The sequence below is a fragment of the Pituophis catenifer genome, unplaced genomic scaffold (genome assembly GCF_029215685.1).
Source record: "Pituophis catenifer annectens isolate HBS135680 unplaced genomic scaffold, rPitCat1.0.hap2 SCAF_3, whole genome shotgun sequence".
Taxonomy (NCBI): Eukaryota; Metazoa; Chordata; class Lepidosauria; order Squamata; family Colubridae; genus Pituophis; species Pituophis catenifer.
This window is the reverse complement of record NW_027256883.1, coordinates 537,599-561,033: the sequence shown is the minus strand read 5'-3', so window position 1 is coordinate 561,033 and position 23,435 is coordinate 537,599. Positions and strand designations below refer to the sequence as shown.

The 23,435-nt window shown below is 52.7% G+C and overlaps 1 protein-coding gene across 1 annotated transcript; it reads right to left on the bottom strand.

Moving 5' to 3' along the window:
• Window positions 1-8,290: 8,290 nt before the first annotated feature.
• LOC139314000 (proline-rich protein HaeIII subfamily 1-like) lies at window positions 8,291-9,256 on the bottom strand. The gene has a single exon (XM_070939501.1). The coding sequence runs from the start codon at window positions 9,254-9,256 to the stop codon at window positions 8,291-8,293; it is 966 nt and encodes a 321-aa protein (XP_070795602.1).
• Window positions 9,257-23,435: the final 14,179 nt, after the last annotated feature.

Sequence of the window (23,435 nt, the reverse complement as noted above, 5' to 3'; positions counted from 1 at the left end):
TCTGGTTGAGCCCCTGCCCTTTGGAATGAACTGCCCCCGGAAATACGTAAGATCTCTGACCTCCGGGCATTTCGTTGTGCACTCAAGACATTGTTGTTCTGCCAGGCTGGGCTATCAACATAACAATTTTAAATTGGGGTTTAAATTCCTGGGGTTTTAAATTGAGCCAAATTCATTTAATAATTTTAAACTATTTTAATTGATGTTGTCTTGTGTTTTTAATAGGCTGTACACCGCCCTGAGTCCTTCGGGAGAAGGGCGGTATAGAAATAAATTATTTATTTATTTATTTATTTATTTATTTATTTACAGTTGTATTTTACAAAGCATTTAACTTGATTCTGTCCACTGAAAAATGGGATTAAAAAAACTTCAAAACCCAGAGTTTAGACTACCATAAACCAAAGTTGGTCAATGTTGCACCAAGCAAGGCAATTTAACAGAACTCTTAAAGGCCTGGGATCCTTTCCAAGGGAGAAGGCCCAGTCTTTCTCCCTTCCTCCAGCCCCCCTGCCTCCCACCTCCAATTCTCTGCCTGGGTGGGCTACAGCAGTGCTGGCCAGAGGGCCCTTGAGAAATGGGCCTTGAAGCTCCCAAAGGGGTGACCTGGCCTCAGGACCCTGGGACCCTGATGACCACTGCACTTTAACCCCACAGCAACAAAAAGGCCCATGTTCCTGGTCCACACCCTCAAGCAGGAGATTGCCTCCCTTCTCCTGAGTGGACAAGGAAGTTGATGCTCTCTTGCGCCACCCGGAGGCTGGTGGTAGAGAGCCAGCTGGGGACCCCAGGCTGAAAGGACAGAAAAGCTTCCCCCAATCCAGTGGTGGGTTGCCCCTGGTTTGGACAGGTTCACAAGAACCGGTAGTAAAATCAGCGGGAGGCTCTGCCCACTGACCCAGACGTCATCATAGGTGATGTGCAGAAGCTTCTGTGCATGTGCAGAAGAGCGTGCGTGGGCACGATGTTCATTGCATTGGCATCCTTCAGTCTCAAGAGACTATGGTATCGACCATCAGCCATTCCCACAACATGCTCCAGCCAGCGTAGACGTCGCTGTTTCAATAGTGTATACATGCTAGAAATTCCAGCATGTTCAAAGACTGCGCTATTTGGAACTTTGTCCTGCCAGGTGATGCCAAGAATTCGTCGGAGACAGCGCATATGAAAGGTGTTCAACTTTCTCTCCTGCCGTGCGTAGACTCACAAGAGTGTGCTCAGGACAAAGGCTCTATAGACCTGGATCTCTGTATGTTCCGTCAGCTTCTTATTAAGCCATACTCTCTTTGTAAGTCTGGAAAATGTGGTGGCCACTTTACCAATATGTTTATTCAGCTCAGTATCTAAAGAGAGAGTGTCAGAGATAGTTGAGCCGAGGTACACAAAGTCATGGATGACCTCCCGTTCTTGTGCAGAGATTGTAATACAGGGAGGTGAATCCCTTGGCAGGCCTTGCTAAAACTGTCCATAAGTTGTTGAAGGTCTTCAGCAGAGCGATCAGTGATGGCAGCATCGTCAGCTAAGAGGAAATCCCGTAAGCATTTCAGCTGGACTTTAGACTTTGCTCTCAATCTAGAGAGATTAAAGAGTTTTCCATCTGATCTGGTCTGGAAGTAAATACCCTCTGTTGCAGTTCCAAAAGCATGTTTCAGCATGACAGCAAAAAAGATCCCAAATAAAGTTGGCGCGAGGACACAGCCCTGCTTCACTCCACTTCGAATATCAAAGGAATCTGAAGTTAAGCCATCAAAAACTACAGTGCCCTTCATTTCCTCATGAAAAGACCTGATGATATTGAGGAGCTGAGGTGGACATCCAATCTTGGGGAGAACTTTATAAAGGCCGTCCCAGCTAACCAAGTCAAAAGCCTTAGTTAAGATCTATGAAGGCTACGAAATGTGGCTGTCTTTGTTCCCTGCATTTCTCCTGCAACTGTCTAAGGGAAAATACCATGTCAGTAGTGGACCTGTTGGCTCGAAATCCACACTGTGATTCTGGATAGACTCTCTCTGCAAGCACCTGGAGCCTCTTCAGTATGACACGGGCAAGCAGCTTCCCTACAACACCAAGAAGAGAGATGCCACAGTAGTTGTTACAGTCACCCCTGTCACCTTTGTTCTTGTACAGTGTGACAATATTTGCATCCTTCATGTCCTGTGATCCAACAAAGACAAATCTTCTGTCCAACAAAGACAGAAGATTTCATGCAGTTCAGCGGAGATGTTCTCTTTGCAGCACTTCAGAACTTCGGCAGGAATGTTATCTTTCCCGGGTACCTTGCCAGAGGCAAGGGAGTCCAGGCCGCATTTAGTTCTTCTAAAATTGGTTCACTGTCAAGCTCCTCCAAGACAGGCAGGCACTCAATGTTATTTAATGCTTTTTCAGTTATCATATTTTCTCTGGAATATAACTCAGAGTAGTGTTGCACCCAGCGTGCCATCTGCTGTGCTCGGTCCTGGATAACCTCACCTGTAGCAGACTTCAGAGGGGCAGATTTCTTCTGTGTTGGACCTAAGGCCTGCTTGATGCCATCATACATCCCCTTGATGTTGCCTGTGTCACCTGCTATCTGGATCCAAGAGCAAAGCTGCATCTCCTGGTGGACTGTTGGACTTTGCTACGAGCAGCTCACAGAACCTGTAGGTTGAGCTCACTGGAACAGGCTTTATATGCAATTAGAGCTCTCCTTTTTTCCTCAATGGCTGGCGTCAACTCCTCTGAATGGGTTTCAAACCAATCTGCTGTCTTTCTGATCTCCTTACTAAATACTGACAAGGTGGTGTTATAAACAGCATTCTAGAAATATTCCCATAGTTCAGATGCATTTACTTCAGCTGGGCCTGGGAGAGTTTCCTTGAGTGCTTGTGCAAATTCCTCCACTTTGCCCTGATTGTGGGTCTTGTTGATGTCAATTCGTGGCCTTCCTTCCTTCTTCGAGTGATGCAATCTCTTTGTTTGCAGCTTTATTCTGCTGCACACCAAGGAGTGGTCTCTATCGCAATCAACACCCTGATAGCTGCGTGTGATTGTAATATTGGGGAAGTTGGAGTGCCTGCTAAGAATCAAGTCGAGCTGGTGCCAATGCCTCCAAGAGACTCTGTGTTGAGGCTTTGTTTTAAAGTATGTATTGCTAATGCAAAGTCCATAGTAGCAGCAAAACTCCAGCGGTCGTTGGCCATTTTTGTTCATCTTTCCGACACCGAACTGACCTAAACAAGTGGGCCAAGAACTATAATCAGCTCCAACTCTGGCATTAAAATCGCCAAGGATAAACAGTTGTTCTTTCGCAGGGATTTTCTTGATAGTAGCAGCCATCTGTGCATGTGCAGATGAGTGTGTGCGGGCGCGATGTGAACCTGTAGTAAAGATAAGTAAAACCCACCCGTGACCCAAATCGTGGGGACGGCACAGCAGGCAGGCAGTTTTCTTGGTGGGATTTGGAGAACCTTCGGCCCCCACTGCCTGCTCCCAATATGCTTTTCAGCTTCCCAGTTTAACTGCGGGCCTGGGATCCCCTGTGGCCACTGGAGCCAGCTTCTCCTTCCCCCTGCACCAGCAGAACCCTGACCCTAATCCTAACCCAAGCCAAAGAGGCGTTGGGCTGTTGGAGTTCGTGCGATCTGCCAAGGTCAGCTCTGTGGGGCCACCAGTGGGAAAGATGCAGGAGAAGCAGCGCCGGACCCCTCCCGCTGGAGCTGATCGGGTCTTGGGAGAAAGGGAGCCACAGAGAAGTTCCTTGCCTGCAAGGGAGGGGCCTCAAGGAATCCCCCCCCTCTTGCTCCTGAAGGACATGGCCTCTCACAGGTGGACATCCCGCCTTGCTCCAAAGCTCTAATGAAGGAGCCTCCCCAGCGGCTGAGTCCTTCCAGAGCTTTTCCTCGTCTTGATGTGAAACTCATTTCTAGAGCCAGATCCTTTGGGTTGGGCCTGTCCCCAGAGTGACAGCAATCTGCTGCATCCTCATTATACGATGGCCCTTTGATCTATGTTATGTGGGTGTGAATGTCCATCCATCCATCCATCCATCCATCCATCCATCCATCCATCCATGCCTATTTGTACAAAAGGGACCTTATTGAGGAGAAATATATATGTGGGTACAGGCATAATTTTGTATTTATTTATTTATGTTGTCATGTTTATGGAGTGTATATTGGAGGTGGTTCCAAATAGCGCAGTCTTGGAACATGCTGGAATTTCTAGCATGTATACACTATTGAAACAGTGACGTCTATGCTGGCTGGGGCATGTCGTGAGAATGGCTGATGGTCGGATTCTGAAAGATCTCCTGCGTGGAGAATTAGTGCAGGGAAAGCGCCTCAGAGGGAGACCACAGCTGCAATATAAGGATATCTGCAAGAAGGACCTAAAGGCCCTGGGAATGGACATTAACAACTGGGAAACCTTGACCTCCGATCGTTCAACTTAGAATCTAAAGACTCAGCAAGGCCTTCTCCAATTCGGAGAGACACTTGTTCAGCAGGCCGAGGCAAAGAGGCAGTCCCGGAGCCAGCGAAATCTGGGGGCTGGGCAGGGGACAGAATGTATCTGCCCTCAGTGTGGAAGGGATTGCCACTCTCGAATTGGCCTTTTTATTTATTTATTTTATTTTATTCACATTTATATGCCGCCCCTCTCCCGAAGGACTTGGGGCGGCTCACAACAATAAAACGACAACAATAAAATGAAATAGAAAAATAATTCAATTAAAAACCCAACAATTAAAACTGAATTCCCAACAGATCAGGAGATTTGTTGAAAAAGCCATGTCTTCAGGTCACCGTGGAAGGAGCGGAGGTTGGGGGCCGTCCGGAGCCCAGTGGGTAGCTCGTTCCAGAGGGTCGATGCAGCCACAGAGAATGCCCTCATCCTGGGCGCCACTAGCCGACATTGTCTGGCCGATGGCACCCGAAGGAGGGCAGTCCTATGTGAGCGCACTGGGCGCAGGGAGGCCGGTAGGAGGTGGTCCTGTTTTTAGTCACACTAGATGCTGTTTTAGGACCTCTTTCCAGAGCACAATACCATAGTCTCTTGAGACTGAAGGATGCCAATGTCAATTGGAGGTGGTGACCTTTTGAGAGCTGTATGCCACAAAATTTCATTTTAATGCATGTTGATTAGTGTACATTCAAAGCGACAAAGTTATTCTAAGTCTAAGTCTAAAACAGAAGAGATTGGGGAGAATGGGTACTTTACTCTCTCTCTGTCTCTCTGTCTCTCTCTCTCTCTCTCTCACACACACACACACACACTCACACACACACACACTCAATCGCCCAAATTACCTGGGAAGTGGGTAATCAGTGATAGAGAATATGAGTGAAGGATCTTCGGAAAGTATAAAACTGCCAGAGGAAACAGGACCTACAAGTCCCTGGACCCAGAGCAGAATCCCAGAAGGGGCTTCGGAGTGAGGAATAGAACACTTGAGTTGCAGAAGAGCTGTCAGAGGAAATCGCTAGTTTAGCCACAGGAGAGGGGCATACAAATTGTGGCAAGCACCTGATATTCCAAAACATAGAAGTAAGAAGTGGGTCACAGTAGTCAGCAAAGCACATGCTTAAAATATTATTTGACACTCCTTATATATATATATATATAAAATCTGCTAATTATAATGCACATGTGATATGCGATGTAGTAGGTTTAAGGAGCGTCTCCAGAAAAATGTAGGAGGCGATTGGAAAAGCGTGTAACCTCATAGTACCTCAGCCAATGGGGAACGGGGAGCGATGAGCGGCCAGGACAGGAGTGTCTAAAGAAGGGAATGGTTTGAATTGAAACTTTGGAGAGAACCAAGCTATGGTAGCTTCTCCCCGCTTATTGCAGTCAAGGAAAGGAAAGGTCTTCCCTGTGTCTTGGCTGGTAATTGGCCAAGCAAATTTGCCCCTGGTTGCGAAGGAAAGCAGGATCTAGGAGGATCACCCAGTCTGGTGATCTGTAGGGACTTTTTGTGGGACAAATTGCAGGTTCCACTTAAGTGAGACGTTTCCACCTACGGTCCTCCTTATGCAAGTTGGTTCTTGCACAAAGCTACAGAAAGTGGCCATTTCCAAGCAAGAGACCTGGAACCTGCCTCCCCACCCACCCTGCTCCAAAGAGAGGCCACCCAGCCCAGGGCAAAAAAGAGGGGCAGAGAAAGTGTCAGGGTAATAATGATTTAAAGCTGACCATCCCTTTAAGACTGAGGATGAGTCAGCAAGGTTACTGCCCTTTGAGAGGGTAGTTTATCTGCATTGTAGTTCTCCGTGTAGTGTTGAAGAATGATTGCTTGCCTGGCTTTGTTTAGCACGTGTATGTATATATACTGTATATAACTTGTAGATAAACCACTGTTTGAAAATACACTCTGTGTATTGTATTTTGCTCCTGGGCTGTCTCAAAATAATAGCCACACTGCACTCTGACAGAAAGAAAAGGGGCTCATGTGCCAACTCCTGAGATCCTCTCGCAATGACAGCCCTGCTTTTTGCCATGAATGCCCTCTCAGGAGCTCCTGCCTCCTCGGCCTGCCAGGCAGAAGCCCAACCTATCTGAAGAAGGCAGAAGCAGCCAGCCACTCTCTGGTGACCTGCAAGGAAATGCCAGCCATATCTGTCTTCCTCTCAGAAGGCAACAAGGACTCGGGGCCCCAAATGACCCTCTGAGGCTGGAGAACTGTTGCCTGGAGGAAGGGCACTTCCTGGATCAGGTAAGGGAGGGCTGGTGGAGAGATGAGGACCAGCCTGTCAAGAGGAGCTCATTTCTGATCTCACAGGATAGATGAAAATCCCGCCCCCCCCCCACCACAATATTGCTTTTTGAGCCCCTTGGGGATTCCAAGGGGCAGGGGACAGAGCAAGGGCTGGAGTGTGTGTGTGACTGGGGCTCCCCACAGAGAAGAAGCAAAGCCGCTGCTTGGGCAATCTCTCACCTTCTTGGGCTCACATTTGGGAAGGGATGGAGACATTCCCAAGACGGTTAAGAGTGCTGGCAAGATGGAGACATTCCCCACTGACAAACCTCCCTCCCTACTGATCCCCTGGCAGCAAACGACCCAGCCTGACAGAGCCTTGAGGATGCTGCAAGGGGCTACAATATGCCGGGCGGGTGGGTGAAGCAGCTGGCATTTCTTTTCTCCTTCCTGTTCTAGGACCTGCCCGAAAAGAGAGAAGGAAGAGTCCTGCAAAGGAGCAGGTGGCCGTGCAAGCTGGCACCAGCTGGCGATGGAGCGGATTTTCTGAGTATGGCATTTGCAATTGTGGGCGAGAGGTGGGCTGCACCACACAAGGGATGGAGATAAGAGCCGTGGTGGCGCAGTGGTTAGAATGCAGTTTTGCAAGCTAACTCACTGCTGATTGCCAAGGGTTTGATCCTGACCGGCTCAACGTTGACTCAGCCTTCCATCCTTCTGAGGTTGGTAAAATGAGGACCCAGATTGTTGGGGGGGAAACATGCTTACTTTGTAAACTGCTTAGAGATGGCTGTAAAAGCACTGTAAACCAGAATATAAGTCTAAGTGCTATTTCTCATGCTATATATTTGGAAGACACCTTGCAAATCTGATGCTGGGTACTGTGGCATGGAGGTGTGGTGGCTCCACAAACTGCAGATTCTTCTGGTAGTGGGACCTCCATCCACAGAGTTCCACGTCATCAAGAAGGAAGCTCTGGGCGACTATTCCAGCATCAAGCTGAAAGTTAAGGACACTAGATCCTTAGTCACCTAGTCAAAAAATGTTCTAATGTTGCACCATCACCAGGCAACCACTGCCCCTCTCATGTCTCTGCATGCCACTTCATGCTGCCCATACAAAATGAGGGCAGCCTGGACTGAGGCAGCCAAATGCAAAGCCCCCCTCCTTGACCTGCGTGTTGAGTCCAGAAAATGGCGCAATGCCAGAGGCCAGGAATGAGGCAGCCAAGTAGGACACACAATTCCAGCAAGGAAGAGGCCACGTTGTGAAGTCTTAGGTGCGGTTTTCGCCTTTTGCCTCAGAAGAATTAATCAGTGGAATAACTTGCCTCCAAAAGAGAGGTGGTATTCAGCCGGTTCACACTGGTTCAGGCGAACTGTTAGATCGGCGCAGGAATGGAAGACGCGACCAGCTCGTTACATTTGTAGCTTTATTTAGAATAAGAAACAGTAGCAAGACTGGCCGGGCGCTGCCGGAGCTCTCCTTATATTCGCTCCGGCAGTCGCACCGCCCCTGACAGTGATTCAAACTTTCCCGCCCGATGGCTGGCAGCCAATCCGGGCGGATGTCCTTATAAGGACATAACACTCCTCCCCCCTTAGTCCAAAAAAAATCTCAACGTTCATTTATAAATGTTACATAGTCCCGCAGGTATGTAGGACGCCTCGGCACCCTAGCTGACCTGCGCAGTCTCACTTCTTCCTCGTCCCCGACCTGGACGGATGGGGCTCCTGTGTCTCCTGGTTCCCTCCCCAGAACCGGGCTCGGTTCGGCTGACGAGTGTGCGGAGTCACCCTCAGCGCCTCCGGCCGGACCGCAGGCCTTGGATTGCTGGTTCTGGTGGTCTTCCTCCTGGCCTGGGGATCTCTCACCTCGTCGGTGCTGCTCGGTTCCGACCCGGGAAGAGCGTCTGAGTCTTGGTAAGTCACCGGCTGTCACTTGCTCTTCCCCGGTCTCCCGGGCGCTGCGATTCGGCTTCGGTTTGGCTCGTTGTTGTCTGGTGGGTGGTTTGGATCGGTGCCCTTGGGTCCGGTCTGCCAGCTGTGGACGGTGTTGGCTCGGGTCGTGGTGTCCGACCTCGCAGGGGTGGCGCAGGTCTCCTTGGTCGGGCTGGTGTTGGCCTCCCCCGTCGGGTCGGTGGTGGTCGACCTGGTCGGGACGTCGTTGCAGGGCTACCTCCCCGGGTTGATGGAGGTCTCCCCTGCCGGGGTGGCGCAGGCCCCCCTGGCCAGGTTGTTGTCGGCTTTCCCTTCGCCCTACTCCCTGGTCTACCGCAGTTTGGTGGCTGGGGTCATCTGGGCTGGGTTGTTGTTGCCGGGTTGTTTTCCGTGTTGGGCGGGGGTCCCTCCCGCCGGGGAGTCGTGTGCCACCCTCGCCCCTGGGCTGCGGTGTGCCCATCTCTGATGGTCCCCGGTCTACTCGTCTGGAGTGGAGGTCTCCCTTGCAGGGCTGACGTGGGTTGCCTTCGTTGGTGGGGGGGGTGCTTCCCCTCTGGGCAGGTCCCGGTCTACTCGTGTGCCGTGTTGGTGTTCTCTTGCCCTGTCGAGCCGGGTGCCCACCTCGCTGGGTTGGTGTTGCCATCCCCCATTCGGCTGGCCCCGGTCTACCGCTCTGGACTGTCGATGTGTCAGCGCCTGGTAGTGTGCTTGGCCGGCCTCGTCGGGGTGGAGGTGGTCTGCCTCGCCGGGGTGTGGTAGGCCTACCTCGCAGGGGTGTTGTAGGCCTACCTCGTCGGGGTGTTGCAGGCCTACCTCATCGGGGTGTTGCAGGCCTACCTCGTCGGGGTGTTGTAGGCCTCCCCCGTCAGGCTGGTTTTCTTGTGCTCCCCCCCCACCTTTTCCGGAGCTGGTCGATGTGACGTCTACAGACCTGTCCATCTTCCAGCTCCACGGTGTAGGATCTCAGGCCGGTTGTGCTGTCTATTTTTCCCTTCAGCCACTTAGGAGAGCCGTGGAAATTCAGCGCGAAAATCGAATCTCCTTTGCTGAAGGCGCGAAGCGGGCGGCTGGCCGTTGCGGTCACTTCTGGGCTGTATTGTGGGTGCAGCCGGTCCAATGGTGACCTCAACCTTCTGCCCATCAACAGTTCGGCCGGGCTCTTGTGGGTGGTGGCATGCGGCGTGATGTGCTGGGTGAGGAGGAAGTTGTCTATTCTTTCCTGCCAGTCGCCCGTGCCCATCTTGGTGAGTGCCTCCTTGGTGAGCCTCACCATCCGTTCCACTTGTCCATTCCCAGCCGGCCTGTACGGGGCGGACAGGGCATGGCGGATGCCCAGTCCTGCCAGGAACGCCTCCATTGCCAGGGATGTGAGTTGGGGGCCGTTGTCAGAGACCAGCACATCCGGTAGTCCGTGGGTGGCGAAAAGGCGGCGCAGGGCTCGGATCGTCGCTTCCGTTGTGGTAGATGCCATGGGTACCACCTCGAGCCACTTGGAGAAGGCATCTACCACGATGAGGAGGTGGCGCCCCTGCATCAGACCTGCGAAGTCGATATGTATCCTCGACCAGGGGTTGCTAGAGGTCTCCCACTTCGCTGTTTCGGCTTGTGGCGGCGCTGGGCGAACTTCTTGGCACGGGTCACATCTGGAGACCCATTCCTCAATGTCTCTGTCCAGTGAGGGCCACCAGACGTAACTCCGTGCCAGGGCCTTCATGCGGACGATGCCTGGGTGCCCTTTATGTAAGGTCTCTAGAGTCCGCCGTTGCAGAGTGCTTGGGATCAGCACCCTATCTCCCCATAGTAAACAGCCCTTCATGGTGGACAGCTCCTTCTGCTTTCTGGCGAACGGGCTGAACTTCTCCTCCGTCTTCTGCGCTGGCCACCCCCTGAGGATCCAGGACTTCACTTGGCGGAGTGTGGGGTCCTTCTGGGTGTGGACGGCCACATCTGCAGACGATACTGGACAGCTGGCGTCGTCATCTATGTGGAAGAGGTGGAGCGTGGGGGCTGGGTCTTCTACTGGATCCTTCAATGGGCATCTGCTCAGCGCGTCAGCGTTTCCTATGGCTGTGCCTGGCTGGTGCACGAGCCTGTAGGAGTAGCTGGCTAAGAAGATGGCCCATCTCGTCATCTGCGGGGACATGAAGGTCGGGGTGGGTTGGTCGCCTGCGAGGAGCCCCAGGAGTGGCTTGTGGTCGGTTACTATGGTGAAACGTCTCCCATAGAGGTATTCATGGAAGCGTTTCACTCCTGCCACGATGGCCAGTGCTTCTTTGTCCAGCTGGCTGTAGTTGCGTTCTCCGCCGGACATGGTCTTCGAGAAGTATGCTATGGGGGCTTCAGAGCCGTTGGGCAGTTCGTGGCTGAGGACTGCCCCCACCCCGTAGGGCGACGCATCGCAGGTTAGCTTGATGGGGAGCATCTCATTGTACTGGATGAGGACGCTTTTTGAAGTTAAAAGTCCTTTTATGGCTCGGAATGCTGCTTCCTCTTCTTGGCCCCACTTCCAGGAAGCCGCTTTCCCCAGCAGGCGGTGGAGTGGCTCAGCAACTGTGGCTTTCTGTTTAAGAAACATTGCATAGAAGTTGAGCAACCCAAGGAATGCCTGAAGTTCCGTTTTGTTTTTGGGGCTCGGAGCTTCATGGATTGCCTTCACTTTAGATTTGGTGGGGTGGATGCCAGTGCTATCAATGAGGTAGCCCAGGAACTTGACTTCCTGTACTCCTAGGATGCACTTATCTCTCCTGACTCTCAAGCCCTTGGCCTTGAAGCGCTGCAGGACAAGCCTGAGCCTATCAAGGAGTTGTGCTTGTGAATCTCCGGAGATCAGCACATCATCAAAGTATGGCACCACCCCTGGAACGCCTTGGAGAAGGCGTTCCATCATTGATTGGAAGATGCCGGGGGCAGCGCTGACTCCAAACTGGAGACGGTTGCATTTGAATGCCCCCCTGTGTGTGACTATGGTTTGGGCCTCCGCCGTTTTTTCGTCCACTGGCAGTTGCTGGTAAGCCTGGGCCAGGTCCAGTTTTGCGAAAATTGTGCCAGTTCCCAGGGAATGCAACAGATGCTGCACTACTGGGACTGGGTATGCGCTCTGTGCTAACGCCTTGTTGATGGTACAACGATAGTCAGCGCAGATGCGCACAGACCCATCATGCTTCAGTGGGGTCACAATGGGGGTCTCCCATGAGGCATGATCGATCGGTTCCAGGATGCCCTGGGCGATCAGCTTATCCAGCTGCTCGTCTACTTTAGGCCGCAGGGCAAATGGAACCCGGCGGGGCTTCAGCCGAATTGGGGTGATTCCCTTGTCCAGATTAAACGAGATTGGCCTCCCCATAAATTTCCCCAGCTTACCATCGAAGACTTCCTTGAACTCTTCGATGCGGTTGTCGAGTTCGTCCCTGCGAATTTGGTTGATGCCTTCGATTGAAAGCCCCAGCGGCTTAAACCACTCCACTCCTAGCAGGTTCGGTCGGCTGTCCTTCACGATGGTGATGGGAAGCTTGCCTTTGAACTCGTTGTAGGCGACTCGGATGTTGGCTCTTCCTAGCACTCCGATGGGGTTTCCCCCGAAGTCGACGAGCTTGGAGTGTAATGGCTTCAGGTCTCGCTTAGTGATGCTGGGTTGCAGGCACTTCAATTGTTGCCAGTCCATGATGGAGTAGACCGAGCCCGAGTCTACCTCCATTTCGCAGGGTGCTCCCTCCACGTGGATGGTCACGTGGAACTTGGTGGCATTGTCTGAGTTCGTGTGTGCGATGGTTGTCTGGTGGACTGCTCCGCTCCAGGGAAAATCATCGTCTCTGCGTCTGGATGGGCCAGAGGACCGTTTGGATGATCTCTGGTAATCCTTCCGATTCTCGCGGGGACGGTGGCTGGAAGGCTCTGGGGCTGGCTCCTCGGCTCTGCAAGCTTCGGCGATGTGACCCCTTCTGTTGCAGCGTCTGCAGGTCGCATCTCTCCACTTGCAGGTTGCCCTGGCATGGTCCCCTCTGCAGCTGGCACAGCGCTCCCCCTTGTAGCTTCTTTGCGCGGTTTCCCGCCTTGGGGGTCTGGATACTTTGTGGACGGTGGACTCCTCCTCCGACTCTGATCCAGCTGTGGAGTCCTCGGTTGATGATTGCGCCGTTGAGCGAATCTTGTGGATTCCCTTCGCTCTGCTTACTGCTGCAGCTGCTTTCTCCGAGATTTCGGATGTGGTGGCTTCCTCCACCACATCCTTGAGCACGAGTTTCTTCCTGCTCAGGAATTTCTTTTGCAGGCCTCTGTCCCTCATGCCGAAAACCACGCGGTCAGCGATGGCATTGTCCACATGGTCGAACTCACAGCTGGCTGCGATCTGGCGCAGGGCGGCCACGAATTCTTTGATGGTCTCGCCTTCCTTTTGGTCTCTTTGATGGAAGGTGAAACGGTTCGCCACTGGTGTTCCGGTTGGGGCATAGTGGTCTTCCAGGATTTGCAGCAGGTCTGCCCATGGCACTTCTTTGATGTCTCGTGGTGCTACGAGATCGATTGCCATATCCAGGACTTCGGAGCCGCAGTTGGCCAAGAAGATGCCCTTTTTCCGGTCATCATCGGCATCCCTGATGTTGTTGCCTCTCAGGTATTGCCGAAATTTGACCACGTAGGATTTCCACTTGTCCTTCCCTGGGCGGAATGGAGCAAGGGCTGGCAAAGTGACTTCAGCGGATGCCATGCCTTTGGAAATGCCTACTGTGGTTCCAGGTGCAGGAGTCTTGGTCTTGTTGGCTTGGTGCCACGAAGTTCGTCTCTTTCTCTAGTCCTTCGTCGCCAGTGTTAGATCGGCGCAGGAATGGAAGACGTGACCAGCTCGTTACATTTGTAGCTTTATTTAGAATAAGAAACAGTAGCAAGACTGGCCGGGCGCTGCCGGAGCTCTCCTTATATTCGCTCTGGCAGTCGCACCGCCCCTGACAGTGATTCAAACTTTCCCGCCCGATGGCTGGCAGCCAATCCGGGCGGATGTCCTTATAAGGACATAACACGAACTAGTAGCAGCAATTTGGCTTGGGTCGCCGAACCGGTAGCGACTTTCGGCTGGCTATTCCCCCCCACCCCTGGTTGTCTGGTCGCCACCAGGGGTGGGTTCTAAGATTTTTTTCTACCGGTTCTGTGGGCGTGGCTTATTTGGTGGGCAGGGCTTGGTGGTCATGTGACTGAGTGGGTGTGGCCAACTCAAAGTCACTCACAGTAAGGTGGGGTGGCACCTTGCTGTGAGTGACATCAAGTTGGCCACGCCCATTCAGTCACATGACCGATGCTGCAGAGACAGGGTGATTTCCTACATACCTTCCCCCCTCTTGGGCTGACAAAATAAAAGCCTGCCTGCCAAGCACCCCGAACTGGAAAACGAGGGCGACCCTTCATGTCTAGAAAAACAGCCTTTCTTTTAATGGCCTCATCGAACCAGAAACTCCTCCGATCAGGGCTTCGGTCTCTGAATAACAGCTGGAGGTTCTGGGCCTCCTGCATCTGGAGGGCTGCCGTCTCTTATATCTCTCACAAGGCGGACAAAACCTCACCTGGCCCAGAGTCTGTAGTTTGGGGGGCGAAGATGGCCTGAGCTTTCACCATCCCCCTGCAACTTCCCTACAAACAGAAGATCCAGGTATTGGGGGGGGGGTCTGGGAGTTAAGGGGCCTCAGTGCAGCTGTTGACAAAGGCAGAAAGGGGACTTTTCAGTCCCGGGGGGGTGGGTAGTGCCCCTTGGCTGCCCTTCCATGGGCTTCTTGGCAAGCAGCTGCCAGGCAGGAGGACCACCGGCGGTAGGAGTGCTGGGTCAGATGAAGAGCGGGAAGCGACTAAGGGGGGGAGAGAGGGACAAAGCCCCTTTTGTGTGGATGCACGTAAAAAGGGGCGGGATTTTGACAAACTTCCCCCCCAAGACCAAGAAGAGATTCGCTTTCCTCTCGCCTTCCCCCCTCCCCACATTTCCAAGAGCGTCCAACTTTGCAGCTGCTGCTGCTTCTCGCCTCTCCTGTCCTGGAAGTGTAACCAGGCGCCGTTTCCTCCCCACCCAATGGCGGCAATCTCAGAGGGAAAGAGGCGGCGGCGAAGCCCTGTCACCTGGGAGAGGGCCGCAGAGGGACAAACACACACACACACACAAGCCCCTGTCGCCTCCGGTGCCGCTTCTTTTGCGTTGGCTTCTCGCGGCTCTTAAAGTTGATTGTGAAGAGCTGGAAGACGTTTTCTTAGATCTCCCCCAAGTCATTGTTGGAGCATCAGAGATCTAAGAAAGAGTCTTCCAACTCTTCACAATCAACTTTAAGAGCCGTGAAAAGCCAACGCAAAAGAAGCGGCAGTGGAGGCGACAGGGCAGGGCTTGTGTGTGTGTGTTCCTTCGCAAGGACTTGGAGGCAGCCCCTCTGAGGGAAAGAGGAGGCAGCAAAGCCCTGGCTGTCCCCCGGGAGAGGACCGTGGAGGGACAAACACACACACATCAGCCCCTGTGCTGGTCACCTCCAGCACAGTGGCTCTGTCTCCCCGAAGGGCCGCTCGCCCACTCACTGGCCAGGCCGGAAGGCAGACAAGCCTAGTAGGGCCATGGGGAAGGGAGCTAACTAGCTGGGCAGCCCTGACGTGCTTGCCTGCCTTCCCGGTGGTCCCTGTGGCCAGGCCCGCTTGCCTGCCATCCTCCACCACCACCTCCTCTCTTTTCGGCTGCTTACCATCCATGGCGGCTGGTCCAGAGTCGGGAAGGCAAGCTGACCCGAGTTTTCAGCAGCCCCCAGCCAGCCACCGCTGCTGGAAATCGGTTGGCCAGGAGGCCTCAGAAAAGTTTTTTTTGCCAGCCACTTTCTCCGCAGGCTGCCGAAAAGTACCGGCGGAAAAAGCATCTGCCATCATCGCCATGTTCTTTGCGCATGTGCATCCCATTGGACTTGCAAGGCAAAGAGATGTGGATGTGCAAAGAACATGGTGGCAATGAACATGGCAGCCAGGGGACCGGTTCGGGGGCGTGGCCAGCCAGCCATTACTACTGGTTCTCCGAACAATGAGGGGTTTTTACTACCAGTTCTCCCGAACCAGTGCGAACTGGGAACAACCTACCACTGGTCAACACTCACTCGCCCCTTCCATCCGCTCAACGCTCACCCCACCCATTCCCACCCTATATATGTTGCCTTCGCCACATGGCCCAGCTAATCGCCTCGCCCGTCACCTCACTGATGCCCGCTCAGCTCAGCTCACCAAAGGTAAGCAATGTATGCCACCCGCTTGCCCTTCACCTTGGGCCGTCGCCATCTTTGACAGGATGGCGGCAGCACTGCAGCAGCTTTTTCGGCACGTTCAAGACCTCTGGTAGTTTTCGGTGGCCTCCAGCCAGCTGCCACAGCCACAAAGCAGCTCTCAAAGAGGCTCTCAAAGAAAAAAGTTTTCCTACCAGGTTCTGTAGCCGTGGCTTGGTGTAGGGGTCATGTGACTGAGTAGGCGTGGCTGTGAGTGACATCAAGTTGGCCATGCCCACTCAGTCACATGACCCCCCTCCAGGCCATGCCCATAGAACCGGTAGTGGAAAAATTTGAATCCCACCACTGCTCCAGAAGTTGTGACTGCTCCAACACTGGGAGTTTTTAAGAAGATGTTGGATTACCATTTGTCTGAAGTGGTGTAGGGTTTCCTGCCTAAGCAGAGGGTTGGACTAGAGGACCCCCAAGGTCCCTTCCAACTCTGTTATTCTATTCTACCCTAAATGGACACAGTGTGTGGAATGTAAAGAGAGAGCTGGACATCTGGACGAAGGAAAGCAAATGGGATTTATGGCTGTCATTGAAACTGGGGCTGGTGAAGTTCACAAGTGGAATTGGAGGGATTGAAACTTATTCAAAAGGAGCAGGTCAGGGATGGGGGGGGAGGGGCCCAATGCATGACAGAAGGCCACACACAGATCGGGACCCAGAAGGTCCAGCAACAGCAGAGCCCAGCTGAGAGAGGGGTTAATGTGTGGGTGTGTGCTCTTAACTGCTGAGCCAGGCAGACTAAGGAGCTGCTGGACTGGATTCCAGGACTTTGGGGGAGAAAAGAACCTGTAACCATGGAAAAACACCTGAGCTGAGATGGCAGCCCCCAAAGGTTTTCAGTGGTGGGGCTGAGTGTCTCATTTTCCAAAGGTTTCGGGAAGAGCCAAGGAAAGTCGGGGTCTCTTTCGCCCAAGCCTAACCAACAGAGAAAAGCTGGCTGCAGAAGACAAAGGAGGTTTAATTCTGGCAGGAAGGGAGCACATCTCGTTGGGATTAAAATAGCCCTTTTTCTTCAATTGTGTCTTGCCTGCATAAAGTCCCTGCGGTTTTCTTGACAAAATTTCAGAAAGTAGTTTGCTCTTGCCTGCTTCTTAGGGCTGAGAGAGAGGGACTGGCTTGGGGTCACCCAGCTGGCTTTGTACCCAAGGCAGGACAGGAGCTACGTCCAACTGGTTCTCAAGAGCCAGGTAGTCCTCAAAAAGGCAGTCTTCAAAAAGAGGGAGAAGAGGACACAAGTAACCAGACTGGACAGCTGGACACCTGATACCCAAACAGTTTTGCATTCCATTTCTGAGGATTCAGAACTTTGCACAACTAAACCGTGTCCACCCGTCCTCTTCTTCTTGGATAGAGCGACCGGCTTAGTTGATGATGGAAATGCAGCACACGCAGCTTCAGCAAAGGAGTTGACAGACTCTTCCAAAAGATCCCAACAGAGAGGATGGCAAGAGGGGGACGGCATGGACACAGAGCTGGCTGAACAGTTGGACCCGGTGAGGATATGGGATGGGGTGGCAGTGCTTCTAGAAAGGCTCAGGTGGGGGAAGTTGGGCACCTCCCATTAGTACCACTTTATAAGGCCTTGGTAAGGCCACACTTGGAATACTGTGCCCAGCTTTAGTTGCCACAATACAAAAAAGATGTTGAGACTTTGGAAAGAGTGCAGAGAAGAGCAACAAAGAGGATTAGGGGGCTGAAGACTAAAACATACGAAGAACGCTTGCAGGAGTTGAGTATGGCCAGTCTAGAGAAAAGAAGGACTGGGGGACATGACAGCAGTCTTCCAATAGGAGGGGGTCAATTTATACTCCAAAGCACCAGAGGGCAGGACGAGAAACAATGGATGGAAACTTATCAAAGAGAGAAGCAAGCTAGGAATTTCCTGGCAGTGAGAAAAATTAATCAGCGGAACGGCTTCCCTCCAGGAGTTGTGGCTACTCCATCACTGGAGCTTTTTAGGAAGAGAGTGGACAGCCATTTGTCTGAAATGATAGAGGGTCTCCTGCTTGACTGGGGGGTTGGACTAGAAGACCTCCAAGGTCCCTTCCAACTCTAATGTTCTGTTATTCTTGTGCTGAATTTGCCCACTGGAATTTTCTTACCAGAATGGCAAACTCTTGGCTACCCTGTATTTTGTTACCAAGTTTGGGGAAGTCACTGCTCAGTTGGTTACTTCATGGTAGAAATTGCTATCCTGTATTTCAGCCTTCCAAAAGGTGGGCCGCTCCCCTAATTGAGCCATCGGGAACCAAAATGGCCACTTTCCCTCAGCATTTCCCAGGCAATCCCTCCCATCCCCCATTCTCCCCTTTCTTTCAAAGACTTGGCTGGGGCTCAGATCACGCTCCCTGGGTGGACTATTCAGGGTTCTTGTTTTTTGTTTTTTTTTTCTTCCAGAAGTAAAATGAGATGAGGCTGTTGATCAGGATTCTGATAATTCTGATGATTGGTCCAAAGATTCTTATGTTGAAATGGCAAAAATAAAATTCAGGCCTTAGCGGGCCTTTGGAGTTGTGGAAACTTTGATAAAGAAGCCACAAGTTTACAGGGCTGTGAAGGTGTGATCATAACCACAGGACATGTCATGGCAGCCTGGTTTGGAGGAGGAGGAGGAGTTGGAACTGGGACTGTCCAACAGGGATGGCAAGTCTCCCTTGGCATGTTAAGAGAGGCCAGGGGCTGAGGACGATGCTGTCCTGGGCCCCTCAGTCATGGGAGGAAGTGGTCGACCAGATGGAGAGCTGCCTGCCTTCACAGACACAGGGGAGGATTGGCTGCTGGCAATTGGTCGTGATTTGCTCCATTCCCAAACACCCCATAGGTGACCAAACACTTTTTGCCCGGACAGAGAAATGACGGAGACTCAAAGCTTCCTGTGCTTGCAAAGGAGATGGTTTAAATCGGAGTGATTAGCTCCATTTCAAAGTGTCCCCTTTGCAAGCAGACAAAGCTTTGTCTCCCTCTGGAGGAAAAGGGTGCAGCAGAACCAGGCGGAGGGAGAGGCGATCGCAACGCACCACCCACTCCGTCCCACCATCTCTTGGCTTGCTTGCAGCCATGCCAAACAAGTACCCGCACGGGGTGTCGGGATCACCTGCCTCCCCCATCCCCCATGCCTCTACCTCCACCTGCTGCTGATGCCGCTGTGCAAGCCTCCCACCAGCTTCCACCCCTTCCACCAGGGCGGGAGAAGACAGACGACCTAGATGTGCTGCACGGAGTCAGGCAGCCGTGCAGCACATCTGGATCGTCTGTCTTCTCCCCCCCCACCGCCTCTGCCTCCACACTCGGACTTCTTGGTATTTGCACCGCACCAAGGGGCTGGTGGGCTGCGGTTGCTACCCTGCGTGCCCGCCACCTCTCTTGCTGGCCATGCCCTTCCCCACTGGAAAATTTTCAGGGTAGGGCTTATATTAGGCAGGGTAGGGCTTGTTTTCAGGGAAACACGGTAAGTGAAATGTAGAAACCTATATATGCTTGTTTCAAAATGCATTTGGGGTTCTTCCAATCTTATGGAAGGACCCACCTTTGTTCCACGCTAAATAAATGTGTTACCTAGAGAGAAAACCTGGACTCTGCCTCTTTGTTTGTGCCGAGCCACACCTGGCTTCCCTGCTTAACAAGGGGCCCAGACTGGTCCCCTCCCAACAAGGTGGCTCATGGGCTAGATTTAGGCTGGTGGGCAATGGATCCTGCAGGGTTCCCCAAGAGGGCACATGTTGCATTTCGCAGATGTTTTATTGCGCTTGTGGTGGATGCGAGACAGGAAGGGGGCGGAGGCAGCTTGATCACCAGATGAAAAGGGGCTTCCCATCGGCCTGGGACAGCTGTCGGAGGCAGTTGAGCAGGATCAGGCAGTCGGCCACCTTGTCCTGGGGAACCACGCTGACTATCACCTCGTGCAGGTAGTTTGGATCATTGTACAGCTGAGCTTCGGAGCCTGTGGCGTCGGGACGTTCACGGAGGATGCCGTAGGTGTTCACAATGTGCTCTGTGAACTGGGGGTGGAAGGTGGGGTTGTAGTTCTGTGGCTTCAAGCGGTTCATGATTTCATTGTAGCGGTCCATCATGGCTGACCGCTGTTCTGGGGTCAGGGGGTTGACGGTGTCATTTTCAGCCTGCGGGGAAAAAAGGCACATCTTCAGTCTCCTTCTCTTCCTCATCTGTGGGGCGCTCAAGATCGGCTGCCCAGAGCCCACTCTGCCCCTCGGGAGCAGGCAGGAGACCAGGCACCGGTGCTGACGGCGGTAACCTCACAGCCATGGAAATCCTGAAGTTGTCTGGCACTCAGGCGCTGCTGATCCAAGGAGATCCCAAGGTTCCCTGCAGGGCCAAATGTCCTGGCACGCCTGCATTCTTAAGATGCGATCTCCAGGCATCAGCAGGGCAGGCATCAGCTCTACTGCCAGTTTTTAGTGCTCCTTGCCAGCTTCCTGTTTCTGTCCCTCACCCCGAGGTAACCCACGGCTGATCTGGGCAGCACGTTAATAGCCCAAACCTTTGTCCTCCCAATAATCCTGTAAAGCCCACCCTGGGTGTTACGTAGACCTTGGAGCGGTGTGAGTTTGACACCGACTACTAAGTGAGATTTCAGGCCCGCCTCCTGACAACGGAAGGTAGAAGGGCGAAGTGCCCACCAACGTCTCACCTGCATTATTTTCTCAGGGATGTTGCCAACGGTGAAGCCGTAGAGACGGACCCGGTCGGGGAAGATGCTGGAGAGGATCCGTCGGTCCAGCTGGAAGGCCACCTCCCCCACGATACGTTCAAAGGTTGCAGCCTTGGAATCTGAGGAGACCAGAATCCCCGGTCAGCCTGAGAGGCCCCCCTCGCCTTCTTCCTGGCCTGGCCAAAGGGCTCTCTCCCACTGGGGTCGGGTTGAATTTCTTGACCTGAGTTTAGGGCCAGCTGAGTCCGGATTGAGTTTGGGTGGTTCACGATACAGCAGGACAAGATTTAAAATGCAGCAGGCAGGGATTAGTGGGCAAACGGGGTGTGGGTGTCCCTCGTCATCTGGGAAACCCTTTGCAGAGGGGTCAAGTTGGACTCTAGCGAACCAAAGGGTAGTCTCCACTTATGACCGTAATGCAGCTTGGAACTTCTGTGGTAAACCTTGACTGTCATAAGACGGGACACCCACATGACCGATCCAATTTTATGACCATGGGGGGGGCAGTCGTTAAGCGAACACAGCAATCATAGAGTCCATTCATTCCTATGGGCTTTTTGCTAGAAACGATGATGAATTGTGGTCACCTGACCACAGAACACTGCAGTTGGCCGTAAAAGTGAGTCCGTTGCCTGGCACACAAAATGTGATGGGGGGGAGGGGGGGTTGCTGCTTTCAGAGCTCTAGAACCAAGTGGAAGTAATTTTTTGGGAGCTTGGGAGTTCGTGGCCACCAAGGCAATCGTGGCTGTTCCACTCACCATGGAGGCCACGGGTCAGGCATCTGCCCTGGAGCTGGTCGGGCTCCCTTGCCACGGACAGATAGTTTCCTGATGGCTCTGGAGTGCTCTCTGGTCAGCCCTCCCCACGGGGTGCCCTTGAGGGCCAGGTAGGATGGGCTTTGAAATGTGGGTTTTGTAGTAGTTGCACAGGCTAACATGGGTTTTCTTGTATTTTACATTTGCCTTTTTCAAATGTATCAAATACCTCTGCCAAGTCCTGGTTTATCAAAGAAAGGCCTTAGTTCTTCTTAAAGATTAAGGCTCGTTGCAAGTTATTAGCAATACGTTTGTAAAAGGCAAATTTAAAATACAAGAAAACTAATCTTAGTTAGCCAGTGCAATAGTACTATAGAACCCATATTGCAAGTATTACGCAGTCCATCCTGAATAGCCCTCACTGAGTCCTGGAAGGAGCTTAGGGTTAGGCTTCCTGGGGCTCTGAAGCGTGGCTGATGGCATGAGGCTCAGGTTGCTGTGTGGGGTGAGAGCAGGGGTGAAATGCTCCCGGTTTGGACTGGATCGCCCGATCTGGTAGCAATGGCGGCAGGTGCTTTGGAGAACCGGTAGCAAAAATCCCTGCCCCCCGCCCCCCCCCATGCCCAGCTGAGCCACACGATCATCAAAGGCTTTTTTTTTTTTACTTTTAAAAGCATTTTTTCTACAACCTCTGAAGAGGTTTTAAAAGTAAAAAAAAAAAAGTTGGCCACGCCCACCCAGTCACATTACCCACCACCAAGCCACGCCCACAGAACCGGCAGTAACAAATTTTACATTTCACCACTGGGTGCGAGGGTGACCTGGGCCATGGGCCGGCTTGCATCCAGTGCCTCTTTATGCCCGGGGGTCTCAGAGCATCTCCCCGTTTTCTGAGGAGCTCCAGGTGATGGAAAGGCATGAGAGACACCTGGAACGCTGCCAGAACAAAGCAAAGGGTGGACCTGGCCCAGCTCAGGCCTTCTTTAAAGACTACTAGTGACAGTGAAGCAGGGTCATTCTGTGTCCAGAGGGAGCCGGCCGGTGGCTCTGTTTAGGGTGACTGGATCCTTCCTGGGCAGGAGGGGGCCGAAGGGAAGCCTTGTAGGGCTGAGGTGAAGATTATTCAAGGACCTATCAGATCCTCCAACCCAAGTCAGTAGGGTTCACTCAGAGTTGCAATTCAGCTGCCTGAGGGTGGTTTGCTGGGTGACCTGAGAATTTCAAATTTTTTGGCTCTGATGACATGTACAAGACCTCATGAGAACAACCTGGGCTAGTGGTTAAGGCACCAGGCTAGAAACGGGGACAATGAGTTCTAGTCTCGCCTTAGCCATGAAATCCAGCTGGGTGACTTTGGGCCAGTCACTCTGCCTTAGCCCACAATCTCCAGATCAGGTGACAAACCGATTGGTCAACTCCTATTGCAACCAATGGATCAACCCATTCAAGAAAGTGGGCCCTGCACTTGCAGGAAAATGCTGGGAAGACAAAGAGGAGGAGGAGGAAGCATGCAGGCTCCTCAGAACTATGAAGCTCAGCCGTCTCTGACCCTCCAAGTGGAATTAAGTTCTCGCAGCAGCTGGCAGGGGGGTTGGCATCTTATTGGGTTAGGAATATTTACTGTTGAAGATTATGCTATAAGCAGCCCAGAGTCACTTTGTAGCAAGATGGGCGGCAAATAAATTTAATAATATATAACATAAAACTCTGTCGCTGCAGAAGGGGAGATTTCTTCTGCCCTGAAGGTCTACCCTTCTTTAAGAGACCCTCCCTGAACCCAGCCCATCTGGGCCCGGTTGCAGCACCGAAGCAGCAGCATTAACTGTGGCTGCCAGGTTCCTCTGGAGACCTAGGACAGGGGTGGGGGATTCCACCCCCCGGCCCTCTTTGATCTCTCAGCAGCCTTTAACGCTGTCACTCGTGGGCCCTTCTGGGCCACTGGGGGTTGGCAACAGGGGCATCGTGTTGCAGCTCCTTTCTCCCGGGCCAATTCCAGCCATGGCCAGAACTCCCCCTGACCACCTGTAACATCTCCAGAGGCTGCTGGGTGAGGCAGCTGGTCAGCCTGGGCTGAGTCATCGATTGCTGGGGATGCGTCTCCACCCCAGGCTGACCAACCAACCAA

What these genes read in the sequence shown, in the direction of transcription:
- LOC139314000 (XM_070939501.1), bottom strand. Translation starts at nt 9,256, where the DNA reads ATGGCAACACCAACCCAGCGAGGTGGGCACCCGGCTCGACAGGGCAAG.